The 13498-nt window shown below is 40.4% G+C and overlaps 1 protein-coding gene across 1 annotated transcript in view; it reads right to left on the minus strand.

Annotated features, from left to right (window-relative positions):
• Nucleotides 1-219: 219 nt before the first annotated feature.
• CCDC6 (coiled-coil domain containing 6) overlaps nucleotides 220-13498 on the minus strand; it is a 78324-nt gene continuing 65045 nt past the window's right edge. The window contains exons 6-9 of the mRNA XM_053310665.1: nucleotides 9437-9593; nucleotides 8389-8489; nucleotides 5368-5492; nucleotides 220-1873 (exon numbers count right to left, since the gene is read on the minus strand). Of these exons, the coding sequence (XP_053166640.1) occupies nucleotides 1685-1873; nucleotides 5368-5492; nucleotides 8389-8489; nucleotides 9437-9593 (572 nt within the window). The 3' untranslated portion in view covers nucleotides 220-1684. The remainder of the gene's footprint in view (nucleotides 1874-5367; nucleotides 5493-8388; nucleotides 8490-9436; nucleotides 9594-13498) is intronic.

Below are 13498 nucleotides of genomic sequence, written 5' to 3' on the forward strand. Positions count from 1 at the left end.
AGGCTTTTGTAAACAAATGATACATTAGTATTCAAGTAAAATCAGATATATTTGTCTCATGAAATACTCTCCAGTTACCATTCTGTGCACCAAATAATCTTTTGGTGAACCTTTTAAAATAATCCCTTATGTAAAAGCAATTGAGCAAAAACTGCGAGAAAAAGCATTTGATGAAGTACATGTCGTATCAAGAAAAAAAAGTGACACTTTGTTCCACTGCAAAGTGAAACCAAACAATTTATTCGTGCTAAATGAATAGAAAGAATGTATTTCAGAATACATTTCTTTATACATTGTACCGGCTTATGCTGCTAAATACGCATTTGCTATTGTCATCTAACTTCCTCTGTAACCTGTTCCTTTTCTACCAAGCAATACAACATTTTCAGCTGTTATACCAATATACTGCTATAATGTGCACCTTCAATCATGTTTTCTTCTGATTTTTCTTTGAATGCTTAAAATATTTGTTCAAACTTTAGGGTGAGGGGTCACACAATCAATATATTTTAAACAAGGGGAAAATTAAGCCTTTTTGTTTTAATACAAATTCCTTTTCTACAGCAGAAATCAGAGAGCACACTTTAATCAGCCACAAGGATCTTGTTGGCAGAAACACACTTACAGAAGATCATTGTGATGAAAACAACAGTACGGACAGTTTTACAGGTCAACGTGAATGAGAAATGAAACAATCAACTTTTAAGGTCCATGGATCAATACATTCTATATACTCTGACAAGTCAGGCTTCCCACATCGTATTTCAGACTGTACCACACACTGGAGGAAAAAAGTACAGATTTGTCATTTTTGTTTTCTGTTGTACCTGAAAAGGAAGGGATTAAATTTATTTATTTTTTAAAGTGAGCTTGGGCATTTACGTGTTTGATTTTCACTTTTGCACTAAAAGCTGAATTACTGTTACTGAAATGTAGTGCTGATTTACTGTATATGTTCAAACACACTATAATGTCTAGGAGTTCATAATATACAGCCCATGCCTGTAATTATATATGCAAATTGTCATGAAAAAATATAAAAAGCTGTCCCTTTTATTTTACAAACTTAGCAGAGGTGGGGGGGGAGGGGAGAGAGAGAAAAGAAAAAGAAATAAAGCTTTGGGAACTCAGCAAATGCCATAATATCAAAAGAAAGAAAGCAAGCAAAAAAAGAAAGCAAAAAAAAAAAAAAAGGAAAAGAAAAAGAAAAAGAAAAAAGAAAAAAAAGAAAGAAAGAAAAAAGCAAGCAAGCAAATGTTCCAGCCAGAGGATGGCCATACATGTAAGTTCAAGTAAAACACTGATGAAAATTTTTCTGAAATTAGTGTTGTAGATTCACAACACTGGCTGCATTTTAGAGCAACTTCAAGGATAACACACCTCTTCCATGGAAAGCACTTCCACATTAAAAAGCAAACCAACATGGAAACCCTCATGTATGTGTGTGATTATCTACATGCAGGTTTCATGCTTTTTTTTCCTACCCAAAAATGCTTTCCATGTAGGCAATGTGCTAATTTTGAAGCAGCCTGACAAACTTGTACAACACAATTAAACAGTGAAGCCTCAGTAACTTCAGTGCAAATAAGTCAAATCCAAATATGCCATGGTAAGCCTTTGGCTTATAGTAAACTGCTCTGTGTTATGAGTCCAACTCTGAAGACAGGTTTGCTGAGCACATGCACTAAGGCTGAGAAGGATGCATTGCATGTTGAAAAGTGGCTGACTGGGAGGCTGACAACTGGACCGGAGGCTGCACAGGTGGTGGTGGTGGTGGAGGAGCCGGCTGCAGTGGGGTCTGAGTATTTGGAGAAGGAGGAGGAGTGGGACGTTTGAATTTGTCAGGGCTGTTGCTTCTTCGTGGTGAAGGCCTCTGTGGAATAAAGTATGAAAACCATGGTTTAATCTGCACATAATCAATTCAAAAGTGAGTTAGAGGTTCTCTCCTCTTGACCTCAGAGAAACTCCAATTAATTCCAGAGAGGGATCTGCACAACAGCTAAAGGGGTCTCTTATGGGACGTCCTGCAAAAATGTTTTCATGAGACAGGCTTTCCAGCCTTTGCAATATTCTGCACTTGGTATTCTGTCCACCGTGAGCAATTCTGTGATGTTGGGACTTCTCTGACATACCCTATGCCAAATGCAATGGGAAGAAAAAGTACTACTGGCATGGTGGATACAAAAAATGGAAGCAGAATGCCCTCAAGAAGTTAAAAGTAATGATCCCTTTCCAAGGATAAAGTGGCTGGCATCCAGAGCAGCCGAACAGGGACATAGTGGAGCCATGTCCTTGCACAGAGAGGCTGCTCCAGACTCAGCCAGAGTCTTCCAGAGCAGCAGAGTGCGTGCGTCCGTGCGTGCGTGTGTGTGTGTGAGCGAGCCCTGGCCCCAGTAACTTCCAATCCTCTTGGAAACGGGCAGTCTATGGCAGGGTGGCGGTATTGGGTTTCTCTCCGTCTCTCCTCCTTGCTATGGGCTGTGATAAGGCGGAAGTGGCCATTAAACAGAGGATCCTGGATATGGAACACCAGGCGGATCTGGTTTCTTGGCCTCAGACAGCTGCAGGTTCGTGGCCCTCCCCCCACCCCTGCATATCTGCCACAGTTGGAAACACCAAGCCACAGAAGGGTGTTCACTCTTGCCCGATGTCATGCCTTCCCATCTGCTGTTCTGGAAGGAAAATACAGGAAGATTCCATTTGCAGAAAGGCTTTGCCCCTGTGCCTCTGGGGAGGTGGAAACCACTGAGCATGTGCTCCTCTACTGCTCATCTGCCCTGGTCGCCCTAGCCAAGTCTATATGAAGATGCTGCTCTCAGGTCATGTACAATGCTGCTAGGTTCTGCACAGCAGCGTGCAAGATCCATCAGACCCTAACTGTAGCCCATAAACCATGAAGCTGATTTTAACTATTTAACTAGATAGTCTTATTTTAGTTAGGAACTTCATTTCCCTTTTTTACCATATAGTACATTTTATAGTATATCTGTCTCTCTTTTTTAACATGGTAGATGTCTTTTATTCATTGAGAGTTGTATTTTATAATTGATAAATTTTATTGTAGCAGATTTTAAAATATTTATTTATTTATTTATTTATTTATTTATTTTATTCAATTTTTATACCACCCTTCCAAAATGGCTCAGGGTGGTTTACAATTAAAACAATACCATTAAAATCAGTTAACAATTAAAATGGAAATTATAAAATAGCATAAAAACAACAACAATTAACTATTAAATCATCATAAAACAGCAATTAAACAATCAGAACAATTTATAAAAACCCTGAAAACCAAGTTACAACATTAAAACTAATTACAGCTATTTAAAAACCCTGGAAGGCCAGGTCAAATAGATAGCTTTTAAGGGCTGTCCTGAAGGCCAATAAAGAATTCAAATTGCAGATTTCTGCAGGGAGCGCATTCCACTGTCCAGGAGCGGCTACAGAGAAGGCCCGCCTCTGAGTCGCCACCAGGCGCACTGGTGGTAGCTGGAGACGGACCTCTTCAGATGACCTTAACGTGCGGTGGGGATCACGGAGAAGAATGCGTGATCGTTATCCATTTTAGTTAGCTGCCTTAATATTGTAATTAGATGTTTCATGCTATATTTTAGTTATATTTTATATTTTAGCTACCTTGCTTGCACTCCATAGTATATTTTTAAATATATTGTACTTTTAGACCCTCATTCTACTAGTCTTAACTGTGATACAAATCTCAGTCTTATAGTTTATAGTAGTAATTCAGGTAACATGCATTTTCATAATAATCTGATTGCCTTATCTATTTTACTGTATTCCTGTATTATAACCTGTGGTGGTTTTTGACCATAATAAAGATGATTGATTGATGTGGAAGGTGGAGGAGCAATTTTTGCTGCTCTGCCCCTATAAATGCTCTTTGCCTTGCAGGTATGGCCTTGAGCTATGCCTTGAACTATGTCCTTGGAGGTAGTAGCATAGATCTCAGGGCCATATTTCTCAAAGGCAAAGAATATTTACAGGGGCAGGGCCAAATAGCCCAGTATTTTTGTGGCGAATATAAAATTAAAGGATAGATCTTTATGATTACATGTCAGATTGTCTTATCAGTTACATGGAGTAAGACCAGGTTTGGAACTTGTACTATCAAATAGTTGAATGTATTTCCAAATTCTTCAACACCATTGCCTAGAATTCCTAGGCAAACAGGCAGTTCTACCATTTATGATAAATAAATCCAACATGCCTACATGCTTTCCAACAATTAGTAGATACCAAGGCCTTTTTGCTGGTATGTGGTATCATCATAGCATCAATCTGGGTTTTCAAGAAGTTTGCTGCCAGGCTCTTCACCTTTACTAAATTTTTGTATATATTTGCTCTCCTAGGTTTCATTCTCATGCTATGAGGCACAAGAGCTTTCCTAAAGTTAATGTCACAAGTATATTTGATATCATCCAATTCCCAACGCCAGCGATCTTTAGGGGGCAAAAGGGGGAACTTTCCCCTTGCCCAGTCTGCCCCCTCCCTGCAGCTACTGCTGCCGTGGCTTTTTAAAAAATTAAAGTAAGGGGGGGTAACTTTCCTCTCACCCCCCTCCCCACAGCTACTGCCGTGGCAGCTTTTTAAAGAAATAAAGTAAAAGGGGGGAACTTTCCTTTCGGGGGGGGCCCTCCCCAGAGCTTTTTTTTTTTTTAAAGGGCAGCCAAAACCTTCTTGCCTACTGATGGCAAAAAGGTTAATCTGCCCCTGCATATATGTACACAAATAGCTGGAACTAGGACACCAGCTGCTATCAGGGACAGAAAGTGGCTGATCCAAGGAGGAACAGTAGAGGAGAAACTGGTCTGCCCCCAAATCTGAGCAACACCATCTTGCACCACCAAGGCCACATTCCTTATGGATTTCCAGGATTTACTACTCTTTATTCTGGAATAATTTTTTAAATGATTATCAGGTGTAAAAAGAGATGCATGGTACTCTGGTCTGAAGAAGCCTTTAAGCAGCTGGAACACAGGATGGAACATAGGATGCTGCCATATACTGAGTCAGACCATTGGTCTATCTAGCTCAGTATTGTCTTCACAGACTGGCAGCGGCTTCTCCAAGGTTGAAGGCAGGAATCTCTCTCAGCCCTATCTTGGAGAAGCCAGGGAGGGAACTTGAAACCTTCTGCTCTTCCCAGAGCGGCTTCATCCCCTGAGGGGAATCTCTTCCAGTGCTCACACATCAAGTGTCCCATTCATATGCAACCAGGGCAGACCCTGCTTAGCTAAGGGGACAAGTCATGCTTGCTACCACAAGACCAGCTCTCCTCTCACACAAAGTATATGTTTTACAGAAACTGAAAATGATTGTGATGCTCAGTTCATGAATACTCACTGTAATACCATGGGATGGCCCCATATGCTGCACATGAAGGCCTGGGGAGTTATAATAAGACACGCCGGCTCTGGTGAGTGAAGTTGGGGGAGTAAAGCCCACTGTGTGACTTGCATATGAGAGACCTAAAATGAAAAAAACAAAAACAAAAAACCCACCAATTTATTAAAAAGGAGGAAGCAATGGGCACTATCTTCTAAGATTATTTATTTATTTTTAACTCTGGGAAAATAAATCACATTTGAAAATGTGTTTATGCAACAATTTAGCTATTTTAATTTCTAACTTGCTCCATTCCAAAAGCTTGGGGCAAGTGACCCCAAGGGGGGGTGCACTTAAAAGAGGGGAGTGGCTAGGCTTCCCAGCAGGCTCCTTGGAAAAGGGACACTTGCTCTTCCACCCCTTGAACTTCCAAAGTGGCTCACTGCTACAAAAAATTGCTAACCAAGGCAACCACAAGAGAGAAAATTACTACTGAAATATTAAAATTTGAGGAGGGAGTATAGAAAAAGTTTTTAAAAATCAAATTTTTTTGAGAGCCAGCGTGGTGTAGTGGTTAGAGTGCTGGACTAGTCCGGGGAGACCCAAGTTCAAATCCCTATTCAGCCATGAGACTAGCTGGGTGACTCTGGGCCAGTCACTTCTCTCTCAGCCTAACCTACTTCACAGGGTTGTTGTGAGGAGAAACCTAAGAATTAGTACCTAAAATGGGCTCTGGGCTCTTTGGAGGAAGAGCAGGATATAAAATGCTAGCTAGCTAGCTAACTAGCTAACTAACTAGCTAACTAACTAAATAGTCTATAGACAAGCGTGCTCTACCATGCCCCAGAATAAAAAGTATTTCAATTCCTATTTTTTAAAAAAATTGATCTATTTTTTGCCAACCACCTGCAGTAAGCCACATGAACAGACTTAATATTAAAACCAAGTAACTTAAGCATGAAGAAGGTACTAACATCCTGCATAACTGGGCACCAAAGTGCTTCTGCAATTAAAAATATTTATTTATTGAATACTGAAAAGACGCTTTGTGGTGCATTTTCCCAGCCTCCACTAATTGCTTCAAAAGAGGCTTTAACAACTTTTCTTTGCATCCAGGAGCCCAAAAATGAAGGAGTCAGGCAACCAATACTTGACAAAAGTACTAGACTCAGTGACAGACATTGCGGCGGGGGAGCATAAATGGGTTTCTCTTTGTCTTCTTTACAAGCAGCACAGAAGAGAAACAGAGCTACTTGGGACAAATAAACATTTAATTAAATAACTCTTGAATAAACTAATCTAGATGCAACGGTTACATTTCTAGGTGTCATGACTTCCCTGGCACCTGGGATGTGTCAAGCACCTGGGATGTGTCAAGTTAAAACCAGGTGTCAATACTCAAGATGCACTGGCTGATGCTATAAGATTCATTAGCATGTGAGAAAAATCAGGTGACTCCCCTCCCCCACTCCCTCCCTCTTCCCTCATTATCTCCCTGCCAGTCAGAGTGTTATCTGGTTAAGGGATTTAACAGCTGGGGAAGAGAAGAGGTCTTTTCCTGTGCTTGATTGTAAATTGATGGTGTGTATGCTGAAACGTTTTTAATTGATTCTCCCCCAGGCCCTGCTGGGGGAGAACCAGCATTGCTTCTGCAAAGGTAAATCTTGCCTCAGGGATGATTTGGAGTTCTTTGAGAGTGTAAAGTGTGTGGATAAAGGTGACTCAGTTGACATAGAATACCTGGACTTCCAAAAAGCTTTTGACAAAGTTTCTCATCAAAGTCTCCTGAAAAAACTTGGTAGTCATGGGATAAGGGGACAACTATGTGTGGACTGCTAACTGGCTGAAGGACAGGAAACAGAGGGTAGGTATAAATGGAGAGTTTTTACAATGGAGGGAAGAAAGAAGTGGGGTCCCCCAGGGATCTGTACTGGGACTGGTGCTTTTTCATTTATTCATATATAATCTAGAAGTTGGGGTAAGCAGTGATGTGGTCAAATTTGCAAATGATACCAAACTATTTAGGATAGTGAAATCCAAAACAGCTCTCCAAACCGGGTGAGTGGGCGACAAAATGGCAAATGTAGTTCAGTGTTGGTAAGTGTAAAGTGATGCACGTTGGGACGAAAAATCCCAGCTTAATGTATACATTGAAGGGATCTGAGCTGTCGGTGACTGACCAGGAGAGGGATCTTGGGGTCGTGGTGGACAGCTCGTTAAAAGTGTCAACTATGGTGCAGCCACACTTGGAGTACTGCATACAATTCTGGTCACCACATCTAAAAAAAGACATTGTAGAACTGGAAAAGGTGCAGAAGAGGGCAACCAAGATGATCAGAGGCCTAGAGCACCTTTCTTATGAGGCAAGGCTACAACACCTGGGGCTTTTTAGTTTAGAATAAAAGACGACTGCGGGGAGACATGATAGAGGTCTATAAAATCATGCATGGTGTGGAGAAAGTGGATAGAGATAAATTCTTCTCCCTCTCACATAACACTAGAACCAGGGGTCATTCCATGAAACTGATTGCCAGGAAATTTGGGACCAACAAACGGAAGTACTTATTCACACAATGCATAATCAACTTGTGAAATTCTCTGCCACAAGATGTGGTGACAGCCAACAACCTGGATGGCTTTAAGAGAGGTTTGGATAACTTGATGTAGGAGAGGTCTATCAATGGCTACTAGTCAGAGGGCTATAGGCCACCTCCATCCTCAGAGGCAAGATGCCTCTGAATACCAGTTTCAGGGGAGTAACAGCAGGAGAGAGGGCATGCTCATAACTCCTGCCTGTAGGCTCCCAGTGACATCTGGTAGGCTACTGTGTGAAACAGGATGCTGGACTAGATGGGCCTTGGGCCTGATCCAGCAAAGCTGTTCTTATGTATCAACGCTTATAAAACCTTTGCGCAATAAAATGGTCTTTGTGAAGAGATTTGTCAAGCACTGATTTAGAAGATTAACTACATATCACATAAATATTGCCACAACACACATAAACATTAATCAGAAACTAATATATGTACACATATTTACCAGGAGATATTGGTCTGCTAGAACTTGGTGAAGGTGTATAAGGAATTGGACTAGACACAGTGCGAGGCCTTAATCCTTGTGCAGACATCTCATTAAAGTATCTAAATTAAGAAAGGTAAAGAATTATTAATTTTCATTTCCCCAAAGCTGCATTTTTAAGAGGTTCTCTCCTATTCCATAAAACAGATGTAGTATATTTAGCAGGGTTACAACATTTAGGTGATCAATCGGTGCACCAGTTAGCATCTTCTGATCACTTAAAAATGGTGTCCCTAACTAACCAAACAGCAATGTTTTTAAAAATATTATTTTTTAAAAAAGAAGTACAGGTACTGACAAAAACTGTGGGTGGCAGTTACCATCTCAAAAGAGGCATCCTCTCCACTAGTCACATAGTCACATAACAAGGAAAACCTCTTCTGTTGGTGCCCACTGGAGTGTGTCCACGCATCTAACACAAGTATGTCTTCACCAGAAAAATGGTTCATAAACAATTTTATTCAATGCATACTTTAATCAAAACTCATAATTTAATCAAGCAAGTTTTTAGTAGCTGCCAGGAAGTGCACTTGAATTACACATAGAATTATTAGTCAAAAGTAACCAAGGCATTAAAGAGTGATACACTGTTTGGATGCATGGAATGTGTTTAGCTCTAGTTTGAACAGCTCAACTATTACATTCATAAAACACTTTAGCATGCTGCAAAAGTTATACGAAAAACTATTGTTGCCAGATACAGCAATTTGTGTCAAGATTCCTCATTGCTTAGTTCAAGTTACCATGCACCAAAGTCATCATGCTGTGTGTGTTCCCTCCTCCCCCTTGTTGGCTGATGTAGTGCGGGAAATTCATTGCAGTGATGTCGGGTCACAAAGGAAGGCATACTATAAAATTATGGAGAGAGCAACTTGATGTGGGGCTGTTTTATTTTGGTGGCAGCTCAGCATTTCTTAGATTGTGTGGTTCTACTCAAGTCTTAGAAGCCTGTTTTTATACTGTTTTAAAACTCCTCAATGCACCACATGACTTTACCAGTGACACAAACCTCTCATCATCCATCTCCAAACTGGATTCACTTTCTGACAGCTGTCTGCACAAGGCTTCTCTTCTCTCCATCTCTCTCTGCAGTTTTCTTTGGAGCCTCAAGTTCTCTTCTCTCATGTGACGTTCTTCCTCTAAATACTGTGCCATCTTCTCCGAATCTGAAATATCAAGATTTATTAGCTTTTGCTCCTAAACTCAGTTTTATATTTTCTATGCATTATTTTTTTTAAAAAGGCAGGTGTTTAGAATTCAGAACTTAGCTTTATCAAGTTAGGAGGCTGTATCTAGATGAAGAGGTATCTACTTTATGCTCGTTTATATTACAGGAGGTGTGGACCAGTCCTATAGAAGATGCAAGCAGACAATGAGACAAGTTTGAAAGAACCTGATAATTTATTTCTATCTTCACAACCTTGAAAGGTGGGTCAGGCTCAGTGAAGTGATGGGCCCAAGGCCACTCAATTACGCTCAATCACGAAGGCTCTCACATTCATGAGCCTCCCCATTCAAAGTCCAACACGATCTACTACATCATACTGGCTCCATTTTGGTTACTCAAATGGTCCTCTCTCACATTACCTTCACGGCAAACTAATATCAGGTGCCTCAAATCATCTTGTATATGCTGTAGTAATTAAAATGTTGGAGTAGGACCCAGAAGTCCTGAATTCAAACACCCACTCAGCAATGAATCTTACTGGGTGACCAAGCACTATTCACTCTCCCTCTTCACCTAACTTGCCTCACAAAGTTATTTCAAGGATTGGGGCGGAGAGAGACACAGTGTGTACCACCCTGAGCTCCTTGCGGGAAGGGCAGGACACAAATGCAATAAATAATAAACACAAGAGGCACCCATGTTGCTGCTCCTACTTCCCATGCCTAGAAGAAGTCAACGCGTGGCCTCCACTCACAAGGGCCTTGGACCTTTAAAGTTACCTTCATGGCACAGGGAAGGAGCTACACACAGGAATAAATTAAACCAAAATTTGATGGATGAGATTTACGTTGACCACTCTGGAACAATGGCAGCTTCACGGACTTTGTGCAATTTTTGCAGTACTTCAGCTTGATCTTTTTAAGACTGCTTATGGAAGTGTATAAAATGATAAATCATCCATGTTCATGCGTGTGCAGTTTCACTCGTCCATCAGGTCATTCAAGGACAAGAACAGAACATTCAGAAAATAAACTAAAGGCGAATCAAGATCCTTCACACCATCACTAGCATTTGCACATACTCATTCTCAGTACCCAGAGACCATATTCTCATTTTTAAGTGCAGCAAGGAAACACAAGTGTTGAAAACTGGAAAGATACACAGATGTATGTGTCTTATCTTTAAGCAGCACAGAATATTAACTTCTAAACTTACATTCCTGCCCCATCTTCCCAGAATGAGGACATATAACATGCAACACTATTATTATTCAGAAACGTAAGCCTGAAATATTGCTAAAAGTTTACAAAATACTTTAATATTAAATCAATTAAATATGGACTTTTTCCAGAATAAAGGGAGAAAATAGAAGAGTCACATCCTTTAAACTAACTAAACAGGCTTCCTAGAGTATTGAGGGCTGGTAATTATTTACAACAGAGCCGGGGGCGAGGGGGGGGGGGGAGGAGGAGATGCAACTACTAGGCATCTCTAGGGTTAACAAGCTTTCAAGAAATCTGAGGGGGGATGTTAAGACATTATTTGCTCCCATCTCTATGTGCAGCCCAACAGAGGTTGGACTTGCATACTTGCTCCCTGTTTCCCTCACTACATGTAGAAGTGCATACCCAGAAGAGATCTTTTTTAACCTGGATATCAGGGCACATAAAAACCAATGCTTTTTAGCCTTTTTTTTTTAAACCCACAGCTTTATTATTTAACATATTTGTATACTGCCCAAAACTTACATCTCTGAGTGGTTTATAGTGAAACAATACAAATTACAACAGAATAAAAAGGTTAACACATCACAACAACTTAAAATTTTTAAACAATGTTAAAAAACGATTAAAACAATATTTAATTAAAAGCCTGGGTGAACAGATGCGTCTTTAAGGACTTTTTGATGGGGAGGATCTTATTTCAGTAGGAAACACATTCCAACACTTTGAAGCAGCAACAGAGAAGGCCCATCTCTGAGTAGCCACCAGATGAGGCAGTGGCAACTGTAGACGAGCCGCAGAGGTGTCACTTAAAAAATAACCGTTTGCGTTATATTCAGTTTTAAGTTTAAACATAGCCCTATTCACATGTTATGTTCAATGAATGCATAATCTGTGTATGGTGTATGCACATTCAGTTCACACATTATGTTCAATGCACATTCAGCAGTACATTTCCTTACCTGTACCCTGCATTTGAAGGGGCCTGTACCCACATTCACTTTTAAAATGAACACATGCACAGTCATTCACACAAAGGTACGTACACATGTACAGACACTTATATGCACGTACAACACAATGGGGCTCATGTTGCATTTGCAGAAAAGTGTGAAATTCAATTCATGACTCTGTTAAATCCAATGAAATGAAGCATATGGGGGAAATACTTCTCAGGCAAACACTACAAAGTGATGCAATAAGTATTGTTTATCACCACCAAGCGAATCAGTGTGCACGTTTGCTTTCTGTGTCATGGAGAAACACTATCTTGCCCAGTAATAACTACCACTCTTGTTTCTGGAATGTTTCAAATACTTGGCCCATACTATCCAGCACAACTAACGCTGTACTGGATTGTGGCCCTTCTCTTCAAGTTAGTGGTCTTGATTAATGTCTTTGCATGTGAAAAGAGAACCAAACAGAAATCCAGTATTTTTGCACCCTTGTCTCTAGCCAAATATAAACGTGCAGTGCAAATGGAATTCCCTCTAACAGGGATTCCCAGATGTTGTTGACTACAACTCCCATAATCCCCAGCCAAAGGTCATTGCAGCTGGGGATCAGTGTTCTCTCTAATTTTTTTCATTTCTGTGCGTAATGAGTTTTGTTCTGGGTGGCAGTATGTGCACATGTGCATTCAGAATGGGACCTTCCTGATTCAGCCTGAGCAGGATCTAAAATTAACTGAGCTGACATCAAAAAAATGTGAGCGCACACACTTGCTCACACCTTAGAGGGGACACTGCTGGGGATGCTGTGAGTTGAAGTGAACAACATCTGGGAATCCCTGTTAGAGGGAACACCTAGTGCAAATGTCTGGTGGACTGCATGATCAGACCTTTCAGATTATATTCTAGATAATTAACATCAAAATTTTAATTAGTTGCAAACCAATGGTTGTGTGTGTGTGTGTGTGTGCGCGCACGGGGGGGGGGGGCTATAGCAGCCAGTTAGCATGCATTCGTGTTCATAAAATACGTGAGTTATTGGATGGGAAACTTGATTTAAAATTTGTCTTTTCCCCTTTGTGACTTGACGATTTACATTACCTTGATTTAAAAATCAATCAACTCTGCAAGATATTGAGCCTGCTTAGGCTCAGTAACCAAGGCCAAGGGAGATCCAATAAAACACTGAAATCCTTTGACTCAGGCACTCATATCTGTACAGTGAGAGAAGTGCCTAAAGGGGACCAGGAAGGAAGGAAGCAAGCATGCAAAGCATCCAAGGTCTGTTTACAGAAGGAGGACAGTGACGATGACCAAACGGAACCCAATGATAAACACTGTCAGAAATGTGATTCTTTTCTTTTCTAAACAGACTGTCTCAAAATGTTATACAATTGAAACTGCCTGGAAGATGAGCCAAGGCATCCTAAATGCACTTTTGTGCTACTGAACTGCTACAGTACAATATACTACTGTAGGTAAACAAGAGGATTACACTTAAGAAAAGAGGACACATCATTGTATATCACATGTAGTTTTGCTGCAAAATAGTTTCAGATCTCCTCAAAACATACCTCTATTCTTTAAAGTGTCTTTGTAAGAAAATGGAAAATTGAAGTTCCAATACTAGATATTGAAACATCACTTATCATCCTTGGTAAACACAATTAATTACAACTAATTATTTGAAATATGGAGAGGAGAGCTAGTCTTGTGGTAGTAAGCATGAC

The sequence above is a fragment of the Hemicordylus capensis genome, chromosome 3 (assembly GCF_027244095.1).
Source record: "Hemicordylus capensis ecotype Gifberg chromosome 3, rHemCap1.1.pri, whole genome shotgun sequence".
Lineage (NCBI taxonomy): Eukaryota > Metazoa > Chordata > Lepidosauria > Squamata > Cordylidae > Hemicordylus > Hemicordylus capensis.